Source organism: Coffea eugenioides, chromosome 2, assembly GCF_003713205.1.
Source record: "Coffea eugenioides isolate CCC68of chromosome 2, Ceug_1.0, whole genome shotgun sequence".
Lineage (NCBI taxonomy): Eukaryota > Viridiplantae > Streptophyta > Magnoliopsida > Gentianales > Rubiaceae > Coffea > Coffea eugenioides.
In genome coordinates this window covers 75,145,835-75,170,522 of record NC_040036.1, presented here as the reverse complement: position 1 = coordinate 75,170,522, position 24,688 = coordinate 75,145,835, and the positions used below count along the sequence as shown (strand labels likewise).

General features: G+C 35.2%; 1 protein-coding gene across 2 annotated transcripts; it reads right to left on the bottom strand.

Annotated features, from left to right (window-relative positions):
• Positions 1-159: 159 nt before the first annotated feature.
• Positions 160-23,449, bottom strand: LOC113764066 (protein SUPPRESSOR OF QUENCHING 1, chloroplastic). Of its 2 annotated transcripts, XM_027308109.1 has the most exons (28): positions 22,935-23,449; positions 21,249-21,349; positions 21,070-21,126; positions 20,890-20,984; positions 18,986-19,085; positions 18,334-18,392; positions 18,025-18,149; positions 17,554-17,683; positions 16,886-16,973; positions 16,702-16,780; positions 16,365-16,425; positions 16,093-16,168; positions 15,451-15,561; positions 11,468-11,563; positions 10,726-10,848; positions 9,973-10,170; positions 8,406-8,510; positions 8,212-8,276; positions 7,364-7,457; positions 7,019-7,176; positions 5,161-5,210; positions 4,934-5,055; positions 4,722-4,829; positions 3,895-3,987; positions 2,929-2,965; positions 1,660-1,907; positions 1,395-1,544; positions 160-814 (listed from the first exon to the last, which is right to left on the bottom strand). In XM_027308109.1, exons 1-28 carry the CDS (start codon positions 23,296-23,298, stop codon positions 650-652), a joined length of 3,258 nt encoding a protein of 1,085 aa, XP_027163910.1. In that variant the 5' UTR covers positions 23,299-23,449; the 3' UTR covers positions 160-649. The 2 variants fall into 2 exon arrangements, with proteins under 2 accessions (XP_027163910.1, XP_027163911.1); XM_027308110.1 differs by lacking the exons at positions 160-814; positions 1,395-1,544; positions 1,660-1,907 and adding an exon at positions 2,185-2,216.
• Positions 23,450-24,688: the final 1,239 nt, after the last annotated feature.

Genomic DNA, 24,688 nt, shown 5'->3' with positions numbered 1-24,688 from the left:
CACAAGACATCCATCCCTATAATTATGACAGCAGAACACAGGCCTACTTATGGTTGAAGCAGGCATGTGAATATGCTTTTCTTCTTCTTCAACACATGACCACTTTTGACAACCAAATTTCAGCATATTTTTGCACTTTGATCGTTGGCAATACAAATCTGAAAACTAAACAGTTATATTCCACCCTCCAGAGAACAAATGTACAAGTACATATTTTATCCTTTCATGTATAGGAGAGGAGAATTCTCCCTCAACTGGTTATATGTAAAAGGGTCCAAAGTTGCAATGATTCTTTGCAGCCACCCTCGAGACCATTTTGTACTACCCCCAGACACCTCCTTATCATTTACATGTGAATTTTACATTACAGGATATGCATGTCAAGAGGATTACAAAACACAAAAGGGTGAGAGATGAGATGGTGGGATCCAACCCCTTTTTTTCTCTACAAATTGAGCCTCATGGTTTCAAGGGGGAAAAGAATGTGATGTAGGGACAATTGGTAACGTTAGGCTAATTAAATTTCTAAATGGTACAAGAACATGTATACACCTTAATCTATATGTAATAAAACAGTTCTCTGTCCAGGCTGACGGGAGTTCATAGAATCTGCAGTGAACATCCGCGAGTTGTAATGTCCATACAATACTCAACGGGCAACTGGTACATCTAAGCTACTTCTAGTTGTTTTTGGCTTGACAGTATAAGGAAGGGTGATGTCTGCTGGGACAGAGTTTGGATTCAGATCTTGGAATGGTACTTCAAAGGTCAAAGATTGATACAAGCATACTTCATCTTCCTTGCAGTAGTACACCTATAAATCACGCCAAAACATCCAATTTGATTAGTAACTTGACACAAAATCTAGATTGTTCTCATGATTATATGCCTTGAAAATGAACTCCCACTAAGTTTAGTGTAATTTTGGCATGTAAGCTGTTAGCATTGGTGCAGTACATTAACAAAGCGAGAAACTAGTAAAAGGTGCAGTCATAACAGAACTTTGTACTTAATGAAGGAGAGGAAAAATATCAAGAAGCTATCATGATTGGGCAGGTGAAATTCTGAATCAGGACTCTCACCTAAAATCCGAAGCATCAAGGTTTTCCAATTTGGATCAATTTGTGTTCTAGGCATGAAGAACAAACTGCTGTAGTATTTAAAAAGAGCATGGATAACTAAGGCTAATTGGACTGTCCAATTTACATCTTGTACTGGAGCTTTTGCCAGAGAACAACTCCAGGGCCAAGGCCATGCCACAGGGCCTCAAATACAGCAAATCTCACGATTATGTACAATTAGAAGATAATTACTTCAACTCATTTTTCATAATAATAGACAGAGAGGTGTAAACTAGTGCCTTAGTATGTACATAGAGCTTTCCAGAAGCATACCTTGCAATTAATTCTCCCGATGGCAGATGAAGGAGAGGCTCTTTTAAAGTGTAGCACCGCAGATCCTTCTGAGCTAAGATTCCCTTCCAGAGGGTCAATAAAAGCACCATTCTCTGGTTCAACATCGATGCTATATTTACTGCGTGCTTCCTGAATAAGGGATAATACTGTTGCTTAAAGAGATAACAAGGATTTTCCACTTCATGAAAAGAAAAATGAGTTTTGGAAAAATGGAGAAACTAAATGACAGGAGAGAGGGAGAAACCTTCGAGAAATGGTATCCTTCAGGCACTGATATTTTGAGTATTAGATTACCCTCACTGGATGAACCACCATTTATGACAATGGTCTCTTTATCAGCTCCAGATCGCCTTCTAAGGCGCTTCAAGGATCTTGACTTTGGCGTAGGAGGTTGAACTCCCTTTAACTCTAATGTAAGAAGCTCAGGCTTTTTCGTCTTGAGGTCCAAGTACCTAATTAAACTATTATTGGTATCTGCTATGAATAGTCTTCCTACAAAACATTATGGGGATTTGTCACACACACTATGCATAAATTTCTTGTAGAATCTAAAAGCAATGCAGGAAATAGGTACGAGATGAATTTTTATACATTTATACGGTAGAACTTCATCAAGAATAATCTTTCAAATTCACAATCAATAACAATTATTTAAAATGATCAAGCATCGATAGAGGAAAATGCTTGGACTCACAACAGGAAAGTTGTGATTTCAAATATAGAAGTAAATTTGTACAACCAATAACAAGGGTTATGTTTTTTCTTCCCTCCTACACCCCATTTGTCAATTCCAGCACGAACCTACAATAACACACACAAAATAAAAATATGGAGAAACGTGGACATTTCATAACTACAGTGTCAGATTAGTAATTTGCTACTTCACATTAAACTTCAGTGAAACAATAATCTACATCTTGGATGCAAAAATACACGTGGGCTTTGTTCTCATTGATAGTGGATTAAAATATGAATGTGTATTTAAGTGTTGAAAGTAGTATTGCAAGTCAGACTTGTTGCATCATGCATTTTTTTCTGAGAGTGTCTTCTCCAGACATATTCTGACTTGGAGATTTCTCGACTCTTGAAGTTCGGTCTCAAAAGCATTTCGTTGAGAGATAACAAGAATTACTACTGGATCATTACACTTTGAACAACAGAAAGTCATCAGGAATTGTTGACAGCAGCAATTAATTTCCCTTCCACCAAATTCCCCTCTACTTGCTCTTTTATATCGTTCTTGGCTGTTGTGGATGAGGAAAAATGAAGTATGCAATAACACTGAAATGACATGGCAATCCAATGATTCGATGAAAATTAGCAGTTCATGGTATAATATGTTAGTTACAACTAAGAAATTTTTGTTTTTGTTTTTTCCCCGGTTACATAATAAGGTTATAAGCATTTCTTAAGACCATAAAGAACCATGCAAATCATGTAAACCAGAAGATAACAAGAATTTATGATAACTATAATATAGAATGCTTCAACATATGATGGAAGAGAAAATTACCATCTTCTGCTTCAACAAGTCCAGAAGGCTCTGAAAGCTGGAAAAAAAAAAGGATATCTTGTATTACAGAATATCATGAAAGGAAAAAAAAAAAGGGAAAGCAAGATATACCTCAACCATTTTACTTTTGAGTAACAATGTAAGACCATCTTTGTCATGTGCTTACCAAGTGCTAGAGTCATATTAAAACTATTTCGTTCACATGGGGGGCAGGGTTGGGTTGGGTGGTAAGGTGGGAAGGATTGTAAGCAGGAGGTCCTGGGTTCAAGGCCTCCACTTACAAAACAAACAAACTATTTCGCTCACATCAATAAATTTTCCTTAATTACTAACCTCTATTTTCATTTACTGCTTATGCTATTTCAGTTCAGAAACTTCTTGTTGTGAGGACCAGATATATCATACAGATTTCCAGACTCGATATTTGTATCTAAATCCCATCAACATTATACATAACTATGCAATGATATCATAGCTGACAACACCTATGAGAGAATTTATTTTGAGCTTGGAAAAGCTTCAGGTGTCATGCAGCACAGAAGAAAATTTTGGGTCTCAGTGGAAATTGGAAGTGGTATATATTACAGCAGACAATTTAAACAATAAAATATCCACACAACGACCTTTATATCCCATTTTCCACATATAACGCCATAGAAGCAGTTAATTGAAGAGCTTTACAATTATTTGGACAATACGCCACTAAAGTTTGATACATCAGAAGAAAAATCACAAGTCACATGATCTTCTGATTTGGAGCCAAGTACCTTTTAACACCATTTCTCCCAGACATATCAGTGAGTTGTAGATGAAAATTTATTTGCATGATCACATGCTTTTAAAAGGAATCATGTTGCATCCTCGTGTACTCGGAAATAGATAAGCACCAACCAAAGCAGTATCATGAAATTCTAGCAACACAATTAATCATACATCTGTTGAAACATAGAAGAAAGATCTTCCAACCTGAGCTGCCAGTGCCCCTCCATCCCTAAAACCAGCCTCCCCTGTACCTGCTAACGTACTCACTCTTCTGCTTGCAGGATCCAGCTTCTTGATCTGACATATAAAGCACACTTCAGCATATATAGGTACTAAAAATAGAAGTATAAACAAATTCCAGGATAATTGTTACAAATTTTAGATTAAAAGAAGCCCTATGCTGCAACAGTGAAGTTGATTGAGTTGATTAAGCTCACAGTCATTTCGTATTTTAATACATTATTAAATGGTAATTGCACTAGGGATATAAACAAAATTGGTTCTTATATACCAATTCTGCATATGCCATACCCCTGGACAGGATAATTATAATCTCATAATGAATTTTTATGGGTTTCATTTTCATTAATGGAATATAGATTAGTCCAAATATTGTCAAATGAAAATCAGAAAATCTAAATCTCTATTGTTTTCCAAGTAATGTTAGTGTTGTAGATGAACAAAAAGATAAGATGGATCAAGAGTAAATTTAGCTAGATAAAAGGAATACTTAGTTCTGGAAAGTATCAGCTTATGTGCTTAACCTACATGGCGCATATCTTTTTTCTTTGACATGATCATGGATCAACTGACATGGCAAATTTGAATTGCATATTTGAACAATGACGGGGTTCATATGATTCAAAGAATCTCCAGTTTCCAGAATAGTGTGTAGAAAAGATACTGGAATTCAATTCCAAAAGGACTCTTGAAGGTATAAATTATATCAAAAAGTACTGCTCAGTATTCAGTATCATATTGCTGCTCGTAACTTATTTCTGGTATGACTTTAAAGCAAGATCAGAACAGACCTTGTGATTATATGAGTCTGCCAGATAAATCTGACCATCTTTTCCACAGTAGACACCTAACGGATGTTGAAGAAGTACTTCAGAGCCTACTCCATCATGGTCCCCAAACTGCAGCATACCAGAAAGTTATGCTATCAAGGACCTTTGTGCTTCAGGATGTGAACAGAGAAATGGGTTAAGAATTCACCAGAAAAAGTTAAAAGAGAAAGTACCCTGAACAAATTCTCTGAAAAAACTGGATCACCACCAGCCAGTAATTTTGATCCTCCTGTTTTTAGGTCAAGTGCTCGAATTGAGCTACTTTCACTATCAGCAATATATGCTTCCTTCAAATCTAATAATCCAATTAAAAGATGTAAGACTGGCAAAAAGTAACAAAACATATTTATTTGAAGAAATTGAGGACAATTTAAATGTTGAAGTTGCTCCAACATATTACCAGGAGATAATGAAATTCCAGAAGGTTGTGCAAATGATGTATTTATCGAGCTGCATGAATAAACAAACAAAGGAAGAGTAAAACTCAAGAGCTAATGAATTCCAGAAGGTTGTGCAAATGATGTATTCATTAAGCTGTACGAATAAACGAATAAATGAACAAAGGAAGAGTAAAACTCAAGAGGATGAAAACAATTTAGAGAAAAGGAAATCGGGACAGAGTCTTGCATCAATATGCACTAATAGATTGGTGGATAAATGAATCATTATCTGACATATGACTCACATTATCATCTTCTGCAGCAGAAAGCTAAAGAATGAAGGCAATAGCTTTCTTTTAGCGATAAGATTACATTGAGCTTCACATGTAGATAGAGTCCATGACACATGCTCTTTCTTCAAAAGCCACTAGACCTGTAAACCTCTTCAACATCTTTTAATGTGATTTATTGCAACATCCAGATCATGACTAAGTTGTCTCATGTTGTAAACGTATATTTGTAATAAATGTGGCTCGACACTTTTCTGTTCCCTTAGAAGATTTATCATTACCTCACTAAAAGAAATGGTTGTTAAAGATATTATTCTATTTATCTCTGCAGTCTAACAACATGAATACTTAGTCATTTGACCCTTTGCCTTTCCACAATTTCGATACAGGGCATTTATTCACAGCCAAAGCTCACCTAATCAGATTCCATGGTATCTAACAGATATAAATCATTCTCCACTTTACTGAGTTCACTCAGAGTTCATTGGCTTTCAGATGTAGCAATTGGGGTATCTATGGTGACCTGGGAATTGATATGGGATCATGAATATGCACCAGGACCACAATATTCTATAGTAAGTTTTGCCAATAATTACACAGAGCAACACCAACACTTCGTGAAACGTAAAATGGCAATTAAGCACTGTACACAAGTACAAGGTTATCCAGCTCATATATGTTTCACATGTTACATGCTATGTGGGTTTAGATATCTTATATATTTCAGATATATGGAACAGATATCTGATATTCTTTCTTTTTGGTATTTACATTGGAGTGCATACAAACATAAATCACGTGTTATTTAACATGATTAGCTTCATGATTGAGGTAATTATTCAACAAAATTTACTAGGACGGAGATCATCATCATCCATTATTATGAGTTTTGCGCCATTAAAAACTCAGAATTGATATAGTTGTCCCTTGCCAGGAGATCTGATGCATCATGTCTAAATCATTCACTAGATAGCTGAAAACAGTAAAAATGTAGCATATGTTTGTCCATAATGGAGCTGCCACAAGCCGCTCTTTGCTTATCTCCTTCTCATTCCTGTCACTCTCAAGAATGATTGTATTGGGAGATTGAGTGATTGTGCTTCTAATCTGAAAACAGAGGTATGATCTAGGATGCTGAAATTGTGTAGTAGCATGAGTTGACTGGAGCATAAAGCAACAAGATGCCATACAGTAACCACTCAGGACTGGGAATATAACCAAATGAAAAAGAAAAAGAATGGCACAGCAAGTATCAAGCCAAAATATTTCAAAGTAAAATATTGGCAAGTTCCTTTCAGTTAGCTTAGACATGCTAGCCAGAAGAAAAGTAATAATTTTGGACATACAGATAAAGACAACTGGCAGGCTATTTGTTGACACAGCATCCACATCTTGCTAGAATCAATTGCACAGAGGTTAAGACCAACAAGGGAAACAAGAAGCGTAATATGCCTGTTCTGTTAATATTCGAGAAAAATAAACTCCGCATGAGAAAAAGCAATCTTTAAATAATTCAGAGAGAAATTGAGGTTAGCTTAAAGCATCATCTCATTTTTATGATGTAAATAAGCATAATTACATGTATTACCTAGAACCATTCAAATTTCTCTCATATCCGTTACCACTAAATGCTCTTGTAACACCATTGGTGGTGTTGTGTTCCCAGATTTGATGCTGACCGGCCATCGCAATGTAAACAATCTCATGCAGGGGCTCAAAGCAGACATCCCAGGGAGAATTAAGAAGCTGCAAAACATTGAAAAAGAGTGTATATTTTTAGAAGGATAGCTGCCTACATCGTGCATAATATTTTTGTCATAATTATGTGAGTTTACCAAGATAAATGCATGCTCATGTCAATATTCTATGTCCAGGACCAGAACCTATGAACTCTATATATGCATGTAATAAAGAACTGTTCTTCGCATCTTGCCTGAGCATCTCCTGTTTTTCCCCCGTCATAGTCTGACCCTTTGGTTCCATTTCCGGCAAGAGTTCGAACAGTGTCGTTGACAAAATCAATCACTCTGAAGAAATAGGCTTTAACATATTAAAATTATCCAAACAATTTGATGTATTCTATCAATTAAGCAACCCAGTAACTGCAAGCCCAAAGTGAACTGTCTACTGTAAAATATCCCTTAGCAGACAATTCATGATGATGATCATGTAGAAGGTATAAAAAGGGAAACTTTTAATAGGACTACTATTCAATCTTCTCCACATTATTACTAGTGGACCACAAAATTAGCAGAAAATAATATAATATCCAACATTCCCCATGTGTAGATTGAAAATTTTGTTATCTCCCAAAGAACAAAAAGTATCCTGCAGCAAATTGTTTCATAATTATTGTTTTCCATGCCAATATAAGAACTTGGTGAATATGGCTATTGTAACACCTTTATCATTATTACAACTTCAGCCTGGCTCTCAGTTTTCTTCCAGAAAATAAGGGTTCTTTGGTAAGAAAGCAAACGATATTTGTTTTGGTAAAGAATAAAAAATAATATGTAAGGGGAATGCAACATCCACTCCATGCCCAATGGAATAAGCTGCTGTTTAGTTGACATTTTAAGTCACAGAATCAGGACATGAACCCTGTGATTCTAACCACATCTGGTATTCATCAAATTGGATAATACAAGCTGAAAAGTTTTTTAACGGTAAAGCCATTTAATAGCTTTTCTCCATCAGGATGAGGTACATAGGAAAGATATAACATATATGGACAACAAATACAACCATTAGTAAATAAAAAGCTCACAACAGAGCAGCTACCTTAATGCATGATTTTCAGTATCTGCTACATACAGGAGGTTCTTCTTTGCATTGTAAGCCAGTCCCTAGGACAACAAAACCTTGAAGCTATCAGAAGCAACTTAAAGAAAAACCCATATTTTAAGAGAATAATACTAAAAAAAGTTTGAAATTGCAATTTTTCAACCGAGATAAAATCAGGAAGAGATACTTGCCTGTGGGCGATTGAAGGTGGCATTATCAAAGTTGCCATCACGTAAACCCTCTTCTCCTGAGCTCCCAACTTGAACTATGAAGTTCCCATCAAGGTCAGTGACCACCTGTACTCACCAAGTGACAAGACAGCAAAACTAGGCTAATTAGCCTCATTAAAAAAAAAAAAAAAAAGTGCAGCAGCATACAGATTATGGTGAAGTCAGAGATGACTCAAAGATAACCAACATGCTACCTAGGACAAGAATTTGTGATGGAAAGCCATAAGCATTCTGACGAAAAGATGGTACAAGGCACTTTGCAACGTGGAAGGATAAAAATTTGTGCTATAAGTCAATGAAGCTTTTTTATTTCCCGTACCTTTAGGTTCATTTAGACATGCAGAACAAATATTTGTTTATAAAGCCCTTAACAACAGGTTCAACAAAATAGTAATTCTGGCACAAAGAAAGCTTGTATTCTCCAATGAGTATACCAGCTGAACCAGAAAGTAATACTTGATAGCAGAAGCCTCAGGAAGCAAAAATTTTTTCTTAACTTTCACTAAATCTGAGACAGCATTTAGCAGTTTCTGTGTCATATTTTACAATCTAACATAGGTTGATTTAGCAGTTTCTGTGTCATATTTTACAATCTAACATAGGTTGATGAATTCACAGAACTCTATAATCTTCATGATTTTAGTAAGAATTATAAACAATATACGGTCATCTATGACTGATAGAATAAGGGTGTGAGTAAAGCGCTGTGCAAGAAATCAAACTCCAGGATGATTAATTATATGGAAAACTGGAAAGGGAAAGCTAGGAGAAGCAAATAATCAAGAGGATGTACAATTCAGCTAATTACTATAAAGGGCAATTGTACTGATTTTTGTACAAATGTACAGCTTTTTGCATACATTGATCAATGCATGTACAGAATTTTGTACAAATGACCTTTATAATAAATAATTTGAAACTATGCCCTCTTCATCATTTCATCATGGTAGCTCCCTGTAACTTAATCTTCCCTAATTATAACCCTATAGAATAATTTTAAAACAAGTACATCTTGGAACATGAAATAGGATCTACCCTCCAGTTCTAGGTGTTAAAAGGGTTATGTAAGAATGCTAATCACTTAGCTAAAGAAGCATGATGTCAATTTATCAAAGTTGCCAACAAAATATTTAAAGCATGATAATTTTCATTATCCACAGGTGGCATGCAATGAACTCATACCTCAAACAGGATTTGAAAATAAAATAGAAGTTCCGAAAGATTGAAGCAAGAACTAGCTTCTGCTACACTAATATTCTATGCCAACTATGCCAAACAAACAAGATCAGAGTCCGAGTTTGAGATGTTTCATACAAGTTAATTCTTAAATGCCATATCCCATACATGGAAAATGCCATGTCTCATCAAGTGAATTCTTTTTTAACAATGGCATTCAAAAAGGGATATCTTAAATGAGTCGAACTACATGAATTTTCTTCTATTATTAAGTTTTTGGTGACAACAAAGGGGGATGTCTTTAGCGCTGCATGTATGCACAACGAATAGGTAAAAGAGAATAAGAACCCACTATTCGGTTGTGATTGCTATCTGAAATGAATAGCCGGTTGTTGAGAACATCAACTTCCAGCTTGCCCGGAAACTTCAATGGTGATGTAGATAAACGAGGATCATTATCTTTCTCCAGCCTCAAAGGAATAGGTGAGCTATCCAACATCTTCTTTTGACCATAAAATAGCAGAGCTGCCTCAATCAGATTGTCAAGATCCTTGGGAAGAAAGAAAAGTCAAACCTTTTAGTTCCTTTTTAACACTTTCATCACATTGGCAAAACATCTACTGATCGCACAAGTTAACATTCACAATCAACCACAAAACAATTTCTAGAACAAGCACTGGAGAGGATCCAACTAAAAGGGAGCATATCTGCTAGAATACAATTCTAAAGAACTAAACTAGATTTCAGTAACCAGTTATTGGAGATATCCATTAATATCTGCCTGGTTTTAGCATTAGTTTAGATATATTAATTTCATCAAACTCGAAAGCAAAAATCTGCAAAAGAAAGACAGGAAAGAAAACAAGAATGGAAGAACATCAGAAGAAAAAGAGTAAATTTAACCAAACAACTATCCTGAATTAGTGCAAATAACAAAGAAAGACTACGCTATAGTAAATATCAATACCATCAATAAACAACGCTTGAGCTGATTTGGGGTCAATGTAATTCATAACTTAGGCATTTATACTGTAGTACCATGTGTGATTGAAAACAAAATTGAAACAGCGAAATTGGTTGTAAAGATTGAGAAAGACTATAGTACCCTTCGGCGACCTTCACCAGCTAACTGCGCAAGAAGCTTTCCATTTGGACCAATGAGTGCAAAGGTAGGCCATGAATTAACACCTAATTCTCTCCATAAACTCATATCTCCATCATTGACCACCTATTATCAAAAATGGGTCATTGACTTGAATTTTCAAATATGAAAGTTATGCTATTTATGCCGTCAACAGGAACACAGCAGATGGGCATGGAAAATTCAACTGACAAAATTTAAATGATCAAGGAGTACATTCATCAAATACGAAGGGAAGATCCCATTATATGTTTTCAATGTTTTGGTAATCTGAAAACTAGATGCCCACTTAAATAGCATGAAGTTTCAAAAAAGAAAAGAGAAAAGACATCTAAAGGAGCACTTTCAATTCCTAGAAGACTTGCAGTCGATGATACAAATGTCTTGCCTACAGTTGGTTGACCACTTAAATACCCTAAAAAAGAGATACTGATAGCTTTTCAGTCAGACTAAAACTTATGGCAATCTCCTCTATGTCCAGACAAAAGGTTTCTACTGCATATAACCAGCATTTCTTTGGAAAATCACTGTAGCTTCAATTCAGGAAAACCTTAACTGTTGTTCAATACTGTTGATGGACCATATTCCCATTACCCAGAGGGAAATGGACGAACAAGAACTATACTTTGATAGGGTAAAGTAATACAGAAACCAAATTTCTAGATATCAAAATCCGATCATGCTGAAGTACAATAAAAGCACTTACTGGATGAGTTATATTGTACCGCAGAACTGCATTTCGAATTGCCTCTAAATCTTTCTCATTATCGAACTTTGCTGAATGAACCCCCACAACAACAAACTGCATGAAGACAGTCATAAATGTACCAGCTGTGGTTCACAATATATAGGTTTTAAAGCAGTGCATTGAACAAGATTTAGATGAACTATGCAAGCCCTGCAAATTCATTTGGGTGTTAACAAAAATTCTGTCAGTCGGAGTATCATGTTCCCTTGCTAATCTAAATGCAATCTCCTTTTATTTTCAAAACCATAGAGACAGCTCCTGGTGTCGACCAACTTCCAGGTGTCGGGGAAGGTGATCGCGAAGGGGCCTAAAGTGGGCAGACTATTTCCTTTGCAATTTTCAGTTCCAAGTAGTTTGTCTTTGGCTTCTATGGTTGTTGACAATAAAGTTGAAGTATGGCATCAACGATTGGGTCATCCAAATAATGTCATTTTATCTCATTTAATAAAGCATGATTTTCTGGGGAGCAAGGATCAGTGTTTTAATCATAAATTGTCTTTTGATTGTTCTACTTGTAGACTAGGGAAAAGTAAAATATTACCTTTTCCTAGTCATGGTGGTCATGCTAATACAAGTTTTGAGATCATTCATAGTGATGTTTGGGGTATTACTCCTGTTGTTTCACATGCACAATATAAATATTTTGTGACATTCATTGATGACTATAGTCGTTTCACATGGGTATATTTTTTGCGTACTAAAGCTGAAGTATTTGCTGTTTTTAAGAAATTTGTAGCTTATGTAGAAACACAATTTTCTACTTGCATTAAAGTTTTACGCTCTGACAATGGCGGGGAATATATGTCACATGCCTTTCAAGCATTTTTGCAACAGAGAGGTATTTTATCTCAACGATCATGTCCTCGCAACAAGTCACCAAGACATACGTCTAAAGAAGGAACTGGGTTTCTATTTAACAATCCAGCTCTAATCGCCTCAAATTCAGGCCTCAGTTTCATTAGAAACTGGTCACGCTTACTATCTTCGTGAACCGCTTGAATACCGGCTAAGGCTTCGCTTGGTACCTTAGAATAGATTATACCAGAGTATTCACTCCATAAATTAAGAAATCCAGAATAATACTGCTCAATAGAGAGATTACCTTGGCTACATGTACTAATTTCCAATTCAAGCTGAAATCTTCTTGCTGTATTATCTTGATGATATACACGCTTCAAATGATCCCACATCTCCTTTGCTGTATTAAAGGAGCGTAAATTGTTCACCATATGAGCTTCAATAGATGCTAGAATCCAAGAAATAATTCTAGCATCCTTTGCCTCCCATAATCAGTTTTCTAGGCATCTATTGAAACCCAAGCTCACCTACTCCCCTTCATGCCGATAATACTAGCGCTATTCACATTGCTGCTAATCCTGTATTCCATGAGCGTACAAAACATATTGAAGTTGATTGTCACTCTATCCGTGAAGCATATGATGATCATGTTATTTCTCTTCCTCATATTACCACTGATCTCCAAACTGCTGATATATTTACTAAAGCTCTCTCCCGTCATAGACACAATTTTCTGGTTGACAAATTGATGCTTTTTGATCCACCAGCATCAATTTGAGGGGGAATATCAAGGGCAGTAGTTGATTATGGGATCTGGTCTACTAAATGCAAAAGTCAAGAACAGCTGCTTATGGAAGTCAAGGACAGCCTGCTAGCAAAAGTAAAAGTCAAGAACAGCTGCTTATGGAAGTCATGGGCAGCAACTGATTATGAGATCTGATCTGCTAGAGACAAGAACAGCTGCTTATGGGATCTAGTCTACTAATTGCACTAATCAAGGAGAGCTGATTATGGTCTACTATATTAGATGTATATTAGCATATATGTAATTAATACATTAGGGAGGTAGATATTCTGACGGAGGAGAGAAGGTACAGAGTTTTTCTATTTAAATGGAAAAGATGCACAAAAGAGGCATTCGGTCTTTGATCTAGAAAACTTGTCAATTTACACCAATATTGCTGTTTTAATTACAAATTAAAGAAATGTATAGATATTTTTAACTGGCTTCCTTAAATATAAAAGTCTACTTCTCAAAAATCAACTTTGAAGTCGACTTTGAAGAAATCAATTTCAAAGTTGATCTCTTAGAAATTGACTTCTCCATTTTCCCCCCTCCCGATTTACGTTTCTTCTCTTTCTTCCTTTGAAATCCTCACAAAACTCCCACAACACAACCAAACATACATATAAGATCAAACATAATCAGTATCCATGTGGCACAGCTCAAAACCACTGTAACCGATCCCAGTCAATGAGTAATTATACCAACTATATATTAGGAACTTTCCAACACAAAAAGTTCAGAAAGCTTAGGACCTTTCATTGGACATCGATGTTGCGAGAAATACAAGGTTAGGATAGTAAGCTGAAGTCAACATTGCCATACACCGGCTAATCCAAACCCATGAATTATGATTAGAGAAGGTTTGTAGATGGAAAATGTTTTGGGTTTGAATCCCAAAAGTGTATTGTGGTTCAATTTCCATTGCATATATTGTTTGAAAGGTTAAACCACTTATGGAGATGCATCCTTGAATCCTCATGCTTTGGGAAGATTATGCACGATGATATGTTCTGATTATGTCTGGTGTGCATGAGAATATTGGCATGAATTGCAAAAGAAGAACAAGAAAGTAACATGAAATAAGGAGATGGAGTAGTCGATGTTTTTAAAAGTCGACTTTCAACTTCTATACCTATGGGCCCCTAATAAAAGCATCAACATTCCTTTTATTTTGAACAAATATATACTTTGTAGATAACCCAAACTTTGCATAGTATTGTGAAGAAAAAGAGCCATGCCCTCAAGATGTGATTTACTTCAGGAGCCACATTATGGCATCTGCTCAGATGAAAATCATGTAAATTTATATTATACAGGTCTAAACACACAACAACAACAACAAATACTGAAAAAGTGCAAGTGTACTTGAATCTTCCTAAGAAAGCACATATTATCATAATATTTCTTTCAGCTCAAGCTGAAATAACTCAAACTACTTAATAAAGTATCAACCAGATTTCCCTCAGTGGGTTTCAAGCTTTGCACCGTACTTTAATTTTTAGTAGGTATTCCTTACAATTCTTGTCTGCAGAGATCTATTTAGCTTTTTGGTAGTTTGCATGTATATTACCGAGTCCAACTAAGCCAAGAAAAGTATGAACTCTAATCCTGCATTTGGATAAAAGGAAACAACTTCAAACTATGTAGGAGTAGATATGGTTGTTCTCAAATAAATGTTCCTCTGTGATGGAACAAATGATTCAACAAGTTTAGTGGGGATGATTGATCAACTTTACCTTGGTCTATCACCAAAGAGGCGTGTTGTTTTTCACATTTATTATCATCCAACTCCTCTCGTAAATGCTTTTCAAGTAACTTTGTTATCCTCTAGTACCTACTTATAAGTTAAAACTGGACACTATTTACAAAATCATGTTGATTCCTATATTTCATTCTTCATTGATGACCCTATGTTCCTAGACTACACATTCATAAGGAGAAATGTTTTGAAAGAAAAAACAATATACCATTTTTACTAGGTCTGTAGTAATAAAAGTGTGTCATCTAGGCACTGTGTGGATGAGTCTTGAACATTTAGCACTATGGTAAGATGTTTGTAATAATAGTTTGTGAACTAGGAAAACACAAAAATAATCTTCAATAGTCATAACAGCCAGACAATTCTACATCAAGATTCTGCTCATCACACATTGATGTAATGCTTCACTTGAATAAACAGGTAATGGCCATTATTTTTGATCCAGGTCAAAGTCAAAGCAAAGGTTTGGAATAATATCGAAACTGTAGAAGAATAGAAGATGCACTATATACACAGAATTAAAATGAAGTCCTGGTTCATAAGGAAAGAGCAGAAGCAAATAGAGGAGAATCACAAATTGAAAGGGTAATATCTTACAGGCATATCTTTGTATTTCTTCTCCAAATAGTCCAGATCTGGTAGCACGTGCATACAATTTATACAACAATATGTCCAGAAATCCAAGAGAACCACCTTTCCTCTTAGATCCTATAAAGAATTGGCCCCCGAAGGCAGCATAAGCATAAAAATCACCAGTCATGCCATAGGCAACTGCATAAAACACACATTTCCTCGCACAATATAATTAAGAAATGGTTACCCGTAAAACAGATTCCTTGGTAGTCTATGGCTAAATGTTTAGCAATACCACATGTTCAGAAGAGGATAAAAGAAAAGAGATCTTCTTTCACCACTACTAAAATAGAACATTTTCCTTCACACAGATGAAAACTGTTTCCAAGCACAGCATACATTATATGAAAATGTCCTCAACAATTCAATGAAACCTAAATTTCAAAGAAGGAAGTTTCCCCAATCCATCAGATTGTATTACAATCAGAACACAAAATGAAGAGATCATTCATAAGCACATATTGACATGCAAAAGTATCTAGCTAGATGACAAAGAAAAATAAATAGAAGAAAAGAAGAAAATGTCAGCAGCAAGAATCAACAAATACCACAAAGCATAGATGCAAAAAAGATAAAAATGCTCAAGCTAAGTAGTAATATGTATACCCTGCCTAGCTGAAGAGGAGCTGAGTTCAACCAGTCGAGCTTAAGTGGAAATTCAGGCACCTCTGGTGCTCTTCCACTTAGACATGTAAGATAACAGGAAGCCATTTAGGAAAGATGTTAAGAAAAATTATGAATTCAAAACATCAAGCAGATCAAAGATACACAACGTGCAGTCCTTTTTACACCAAATTCGTAGGTTGCTCAGAAATTAGAGTGAAAATGTTAAAATGCAAAGATATGATAATCTTGAAGAGCAAGGAATATTTGTCTACCTGTTCTCAAGATCTGCTATATAGTCCACAAATTGTTGGATTCTTACTGAACCAGATTCATCTGTGACCAAATAAAATATTAATAACTCATTGTAGTATTGTGTTCAATTGTTCATACAGCCCACCCCAAAATCAGAAGATAAAATGCTATAAAGTGGCTAAAAGCAAAATGTCTGATCAACCAAATACAAATGACATGCATATTTTCTGTCACGAACTCCTGACTAGAATTAAAAAATGCAACATAAGAAATTTTAAAAGAGAAAAAATGGAAGAATAGATTTAAAGAATTGGCAGCAAGAATACATTAAAGATTATGTTATCACAGTTGCAAGACCTTTGCTGACTTGCCATTGAGGGCTGCTAACTCCGAACAATAGATTCAAGATAGCTTTAGGAGATGCGTACTGCATTGCCTGCAGAATTCAGCAGCTTCCAAGACACAATGACATCTAAGTTACAAGAAGCAAAAATAGTTAAGTTTGAATTCTAACTTGACTTTTTATCAAACAAAGTATTACCTTCCAGTTGTTGATGGTGAAAAGAAGACAACCAACAGCAACAGCCAGACTGCCATATCTCAGAAGATCTCGCCTAGAACCCCGAAACCTGTTGATAAATTACTGCCGTAACTTCATAAAAGAGTTTGACAAATGTCCAGCATATGTTTTGCTTGGTTGCGGTTAAATTTATTATACAGCTGAAAAGTACCCAATAGATTTTCAAAGAAATGAGAAGTCCAAGCAAGATTAGAAGAATGAAATTTACTTAGTTATCAAGTGGGCGAGCCAAATCATCATGAATACTTTGTCCCATCTGTAGGCCTATCATAAGATAAGGAAAAAGGAAAAATTCATTTTCCTTGTCATGTGGTACATCACTATGAGCTTTCATTGGTGCTTTGAAAGTTCATCAGGGGATTATGAGGGAAATTTATGACTAGGATCTATAGGCTTTAGAGACTAGTTCTGTCTGTCGTCAATAAGTTCAGGTTTCTTATTGGCTTCATCCTTCAAAAAATCAAATCTACTTCCAGTTCTAGATTTCTTCTTCATCAATATTCATTTTAGAATGACATTCCAACAATAGAAAATTCAAATTTTCTTAAATAGCAAAATTAATCAATCCCTGGTAAACATTATAGAACTTGGATATTAAATGGAAAGATGCTATGATGTATCACTCTTACCCTTCAACTGAGGAAACAGCATCTTTACTTGAATATTTATCTAGTATTGACCTAATCTCTGCTCCACTGGACACAGGTGAGGTTTCAATAGAATGGTCAATGAATTGAATAGACGCCTGCACCTTCATATCTGCAACGGTTTGTCATCATGAGATCTCGTCTTACAACTAGCTACTGCATATCAACCACCACCAGATGAAAGATTTCCATAAATGAATATAACAAAATCTTTTTTTTATGCTTTCTTAAGGAATTCATGGTAAAAAAATTAACAGGTAAGAATTCATACTGCTCACAGGAAATTCAGTTTCCATAAATCGAATAAGAACATTATAGCATTCATTTACATGTAATACTCATTACAAGTGTCTCAGTTGAAGTTCTTCCCACAACTCAGACGAAGCTAGTGCCACCAATTTGCATTAAGAAATGCTACAAAAAGTACCATATTATGTTCTAGAAACTACATACTATGACAACCAGAGCCACCACTGAGTACATCATCAAGTGAAATGCTGCCTATATCCTTTCTGATAAGAGACGGACCAGCTCCTTTCAGTGAATCTTCTGATAATGTTGTTGTCACGGCTATACACCTGCAAGCATATTAACTACAATTAATTGAAATAAGTCCAGTAAGGAGACTATTTAGGGAGAACCAAGACAGCACATACACACCAAAATGACAGGTTCATGAGAAAAAAGCATCCACAATATTCACATATAAACAAGAAGAATTTAGTAGAGATTCCAATACAAGGAAAAACATCTATAAACTACCTCATTTGTGCTGCTTTTGCAGCTTGCACACCAGCTAGGGCATCTTCAATGACAATGCACTGCATAAAGATGTAGGTTATCAAGATAGTTCTGAATTCAAACAATGCAGCCAAAGAAAAAGACAGCTTGAATTGTCTAGACTTCAGAAAGCCAGTTACTCAATGGTGCAGCTGATGGCTGCATAAGAGTTCAATGAAACCATACAAGTAAAATGAGAAGTTGTCTTTGGTTAAAGAACTAGTCAAACGTCCATGGAATCTACCATGCTAATGTAATCCACACTCCATGTAGGTTGAAGGAAAACAATGTAAAAATATAGATTGCATGAAAAAGTCACATGCACTATAAGGTCTAAGAAGAGTTAGCTCTTCAAAGCTTTAATTTTCATCACATTCATAGATCCCATGGCCTCCAGAGTTGTATAGAGCAAAACTTACTTTTTCCACAGTCACACTTTTAGACACTTCCTCGTGTATGTCTACATGAATTCTAGAAATATAATATTATGCACATCTGAAGCATGTCATATTGGCCTTCAAAGGCATGTAAAACTTTGAAAGGAAAAGAAATACTGAAAGATAAAAGAAAAAAAGGAAAAAAAGAAAAGACAACCTACTATACCCAAAAAAACCTTGATAATCTGCAACCATACCTCACTGGTTGGTACACTCAAAATCTTTGATGCAGCTAAAAATATATCAGGAGCAGGTTTCAAATTCTCAAATGCATCAGCAGACACTATAGCATCAAACCTGTTAAAAGTAGGAATCCTTTTAAGATCAAGACAAACCTACATAAAGTATGACCAGATCAAGCAAGTTAAAAGTGTACATGTGGTAAATTTGTGGTCTCAAACTGAGCATTAAGGACTAAATGCAATTTGCATAACATTTATATAATACAACATTCTTTCACTTCTAAAACCAAGTCACAGGATACAAATTTTGTTCAACAATCATATGAAAGCCATTGTAAAAGGTAACCCAAATGCAGAGAAATCTGCTCAGAGCTAGTCAGTTGAAGCATTGTATTTTGAGTTACAGCTCATATATATGGGTACGGATATGATAATCATGAGTAATTTAGCCATCAAATATTCATTAAGTCTCAATTAAGTACTTCAAGGTCCAGTACTCTCATTTAACAAGTGAAACATTAGAAAAAGTTTCAGCTTAAGTCCCTAAAAAAATTGTTAAGAACCCTAATCACAAATTATTATTCTTGCAAATTAGGAGAAGAGTCAATACAATTTTTTATTGTAAATAGTTTCAATTTATCCATTCAAAAAATTTTCTCTCACTAGATTCAAGCCAGAAATAAAGAATCTAAGCTTTTCAACCATTCAATGCAACAGTAGACAAATCATAGAACAAGAAAACAAGCACATAATTACTGTTAACCATTTGAAATGGCTAACACGGACAAACTCAGATATCTTGTCTCTGAAAGTATACATCTGGGGTCCTTTTAACACATGCTCTATCTCTCTCTGAATCTTGTGAACGAATAACTAACAAATATTTGATTAGTTATGGATAAATACATACTGTGTTTCTCAGTGGAATTTAGCATACTTCCAATCTTTTATTGAAATACGGAAGATCTGTTAGAGTTAAGCAATATGCCAATTATACCTACAACAATTCATAAAATATGCACAACTGCTGCTTGGTTGGATTAGTGGAAAACATCTATTTGCGTGATAAACACTTATTTAGCAGAAAATGTTAAACACTAACAATATGCCTGATATGGTTTGAATTTTACTTCTGTGCTACTGCATTTTTCTTTAAGAAGCATTATTAATGTTTTCCACAGGAAATTCTTTTACTACATAAATAGCTGTAATTTTCTAGAGAAAAGTAGATAACTGCAGTCCATAGAGAAAAGTAGATACATATCATCCATAAATTTCTGCAAATACACATAATTGTTAACATTAGGAATTCTAAAGTTTCTCAGGGTGCCCAACCCTTTAAATGGCAAACCACAAATAGTTTCTCTAACATTACTCAATTGAGGCAGTGGACTTCGTTGGGTAAAGGTTTTATTTACTCTATAACCTAATGAATTGAAATTTAATACTGTGAATCAATAGTTACTATCCGCCAACATTTAGTTAAAAAATTTTAAATTTCAAAATATCAAGAATTTTAACCTAAAATCTCATAGATCCAGAGTTTCTTACTCCGAACATATTAAGAGATGGGTGCCAAAAACCTTTTGTTAAAATTTTCACAGCCAAATTTAGATATCATCTATTTTTTTTTTTATGTTTTGCCTTATTTGAACCAAGGATAAAGATGATGTGGTGAAGAGATAAAGAGCAGGCAAAAAGGAACTTTTTCATGATTGTTAAGATTCTAAAAGACTTCAAGAAATATTTATGAGATAGAACTCCTAAGGAATTCAGCTGCATAAGTGCAGCTACGACAGGGAGAATTCTTAACTTTGTCCTATTTTATGAACAGAATGGATGTAGAGCATGAAGTGGCAGTATTGTAATTCACAATTTTTTGGCATGCAAGAATTATTGCATGTAAAACGTCAGCTTACATCGACACTGGTAAACCAGCAGCTGCTAGATTTGCGTCAACCTTGATGCGGTCAGCACTAGATGCCACAGCAACTTTAAGGCCATTGCTTTTACACTATTGTTGTGCAGTATCAAATGAGATAACAGGTCACAATAGCAGAAATAAAAGAATATCAAGTTCTCTATTGCTACCAACTCACCAGTTGAATGAGGTCATAGGCACCAGGGAAACCTATCCCAGAGTTTGGTTTCGCATACTACAAGACAGTAGGTATTGTGGATGTCATGGTCTAATACCAGTTACTAGCAATTGGAAAAAGATTTGCTATGACTACAAAATAAATGAAAGTGATAAATCGAATTAGACAGTTTCATCAACCTTATCTAAATATATCTCAAAAAATCTCTTCTTTGCTGCCTCAGGATTGAATCCATTAACACCCTTAACAGAAGCAACTCCTCCTAAAAAGTTTGCTTCACCTAATACATATATAAGGAAATCAAATAGAGAACAAGTAAGAAATATGTTCTATATCAAAAGATAGTGTCAGTGGGAAGAGGTGGAGTGCGGTGGACATCAAGGATATTCATAGGATAGGTGGTATAACTATGGGTATGATCTCATGATACAGACAAATAAGTTGAGTCGAAGGCCTCATGAAGGACTTTCAAAAGCATTTAGTATCCAGAACTTCCATCTTCTAAAAATACAGAGTAATTTGAAATGAAAAAGCTATTTCAGCAATCGAAGAGGAACCAAAAAAAAATAACAAATTCTGGCCAAACACATGAACTAGAAACTGAAAACACCTATACGTAATCAAGTTAGTAGATTAGTATCTAAATTCAAAATATTTATATTGGCAAATTGACATTTTTAATATGCAGATGAAAGGGACAAAATTTTGTTAATGGACTCAGAAGAGATTTCTTCCTTCACAAGATAAGAGGAAGTGCTTAATTGATACAGCCTGTTTAAGGTTCCTAATAAATTGAGTAGTTACCAGCAGAGTAAAATCATGATGGGTGAGAATCAGCTTCTGGAAAGAAATGGGGCTTCAGGCAATCTACAGCTCAACCTAGTTTAAACAGCTTGACTAGAGTTGGTATGCAGGCTCAGAAGTATACAAGTTCACAGACAAAAATCCTTTTTCCTTTCTACCCAATAAACACAGGGACCCAAATTTCCATGATCAGGATTCAAATAGTAACAGGAATTGTATGAAGTTGTTATGTTTTCCAATCTGAAGTAGCATGGGATGGTTTTTCTACCTTAATAGAAAACAAAAAGGGTACCTTTACGTTATACTTAATAAGAAAGGGAACAAAGGAAATTTATCAAGTCATTGTGAAATAGTGACCATAGGCACACCCAAAAAATTCATTGTGGGGTTCAATTGCAGTTGTAAAGTAGTACTTTACAAGCAACGGCATAAATGAAAACGTTTCTGAAGAATTTAAATGCTAATAAATATGAGTTCAACAAAGGAATGCATGTAATCTCACCTATTCAAAGTACTTTAGGCACTGGAATCCAGTTTTAATGGGTAGAGAAGGGGACACAAAATGGGAGTGCTCATTTAAAAGATGGATTTCCAAAAAGTGCAATACCCCTAATCTTTATTCTCTTAGGTGCTTCTACTATTTCTTCTATTGCAGTTTAAAAAAAATCACATATTATGTTATATATTCATCACATAATGCTGCAAAGTAAACTTGATCCTAAGTCCTAACATTTCCATTCTTAATTGGCCATACAATGATTATAGACGCCATAATTTGCACTCTAAGATGTATGTACAAAAGAATGCGATATTCACTGCATGAAAGGCCTTTTTACAGATTCAGAGTCGTCTCATAAAATGGTTACTCGGGATATCAAATTTCAGCAATTCAAAACAGCAGGGGGGGGGGGGGGTAATAAAGGAGTTGGAGGACAATCATTTGCTTCTAAACCCCATTCAAATAAGCAAACAACTAACGATTGAAACATGCAACAAAGGATAGTAAATAGTAAAACCCCTCAAAATTCGACTTAGAAGTATATGAAAGATGAGATGTTTACCTGTTCCCATGAAGGGCACAAAATCCTCAGTGGTGACTTGGACTCCCATTTCAGCAAAAACATCAACAGCAGCCCTTCTTGATAGCTCTTCACTATTGCATAGCACTCCATCCATATCAAACAACACTGCTGATACCTTTCCCCACTCAACTTGAGTGCTAATTTTATCACCTTTTTCCTCCAGCTTCACACAGGCTTTCAAGGATAAGCCCATCTTTCTTGGCCCTGAAAACAAAAGGGATTTTGGATATTGGCGCCACTGATTGAAATACTTTCTTGATCGTGAGTTCAAGAACAAGAAATCTGCCAAATGGGATTGTGGATAAGAAGTAGAAAAGGGTGGTGAGATTGTTCTCAAGGCCATTGTTCTAGCGAGTGCCAGAGTAGTGTGTGTTTCGGTTTACGCTACTCTCAGTCTTGAATCTTGGCTCTGCTTATGAGTGGCGGGGAATCGGTTTCAGCTGCAATTGGATCTTACAGGGCAGTAGTACCCATGGGGTTGTGAGGATAATTGCATCGTTGTCATGTAGAAGTCCAAGAAATTGTTGGGTAGTTTGGGGAAAATGAAAAAAGTTTGTGTGATTGCAGATTGGTTTAGCTTATCAGTGCGTTCGTTGGAGTTATACAAATTTTCTTTTCTCTCTTTTCTTATTTTTGGGTTTTCCATTTATTTCCTGCCTTTTTAAAAAAAAAAAATTCCTAGGTGAAGAAAATTCAAATATCTATGTTGCATTCTACTAGTGCTGTATTTCCCATCCAAGCAACTGCAATTCATCCTTTCGAAAAATTTTATGTCGATCTAGAGCAACTACTAGGCATGTCTAATAATTATTTTCGAACCAATGGAAGAGTCCCATGAGAGGTAACCTTAGCAGTTAGCACTTTAACATATCTCCCTTATTCGTCAAGGTAAAATTAAAAGAGAAATCAAAACCCTTAAGAAGGAGCAAGAGATATAGTTAGTATTAAAACCGACAAATTTTGCAAGAGCAAAGAATAAATCTAATAAGGATGAGAAAGTGGAAAATGTTACATAATGATGATTACAAATTCACAATAGCATAATTTTGCTTTTGAGTAGTTCAGATGTAGAATTCTAATTCGAAGCATTATGATAGAAACTAAGAATTAAATTCAAGAGGCACCATGACAATATTTTTCATATTCTAAGGTGTGGGGGAAAATCTCAGACAAATAAAAAAAAAGGGGGAATAATATAACTTAATATTATTGAAACACTTGAAAATTATTTTAAAAAAAAAAGAAAAAGAATAAATGAGCCAAAAATGAATGGAATCACAAGCCTAAATTTTCTATTGGGTACTACTTTGACATGGCATGTTAGACAAACTCAGAGCAGAAGCAAGAAGAACTTACCAAATATTTACTCAATCTTTAATATAAAGATATTATAAAAACCAATTAACTTGAATAAAACCTTCGGAAAAAAAAAACAAATTGAAGAGCTTTGTCTTGCAAAATAAACTCGGTTCCATTTACTTGTCCAATCTATGAACTGGATTTCAAAAGGAATGATAAAGAAATTATAAGGTGGTGGTGTAATTGATATATGGCAGTAATGACAAGAATTTCCGGTGCTGGTTTCATAGTATAGATGTAGACTCATGTGTTGGTTTCATTATGCTGCCAGCAATGACAAGAAGTTCTGGGCGTTGGTTTCATAGTAAAAATGTATAGATTTCTTGAACCTTAGGAACTCATCCCTCATTGGAGCTCATCAAATTCATTACAAC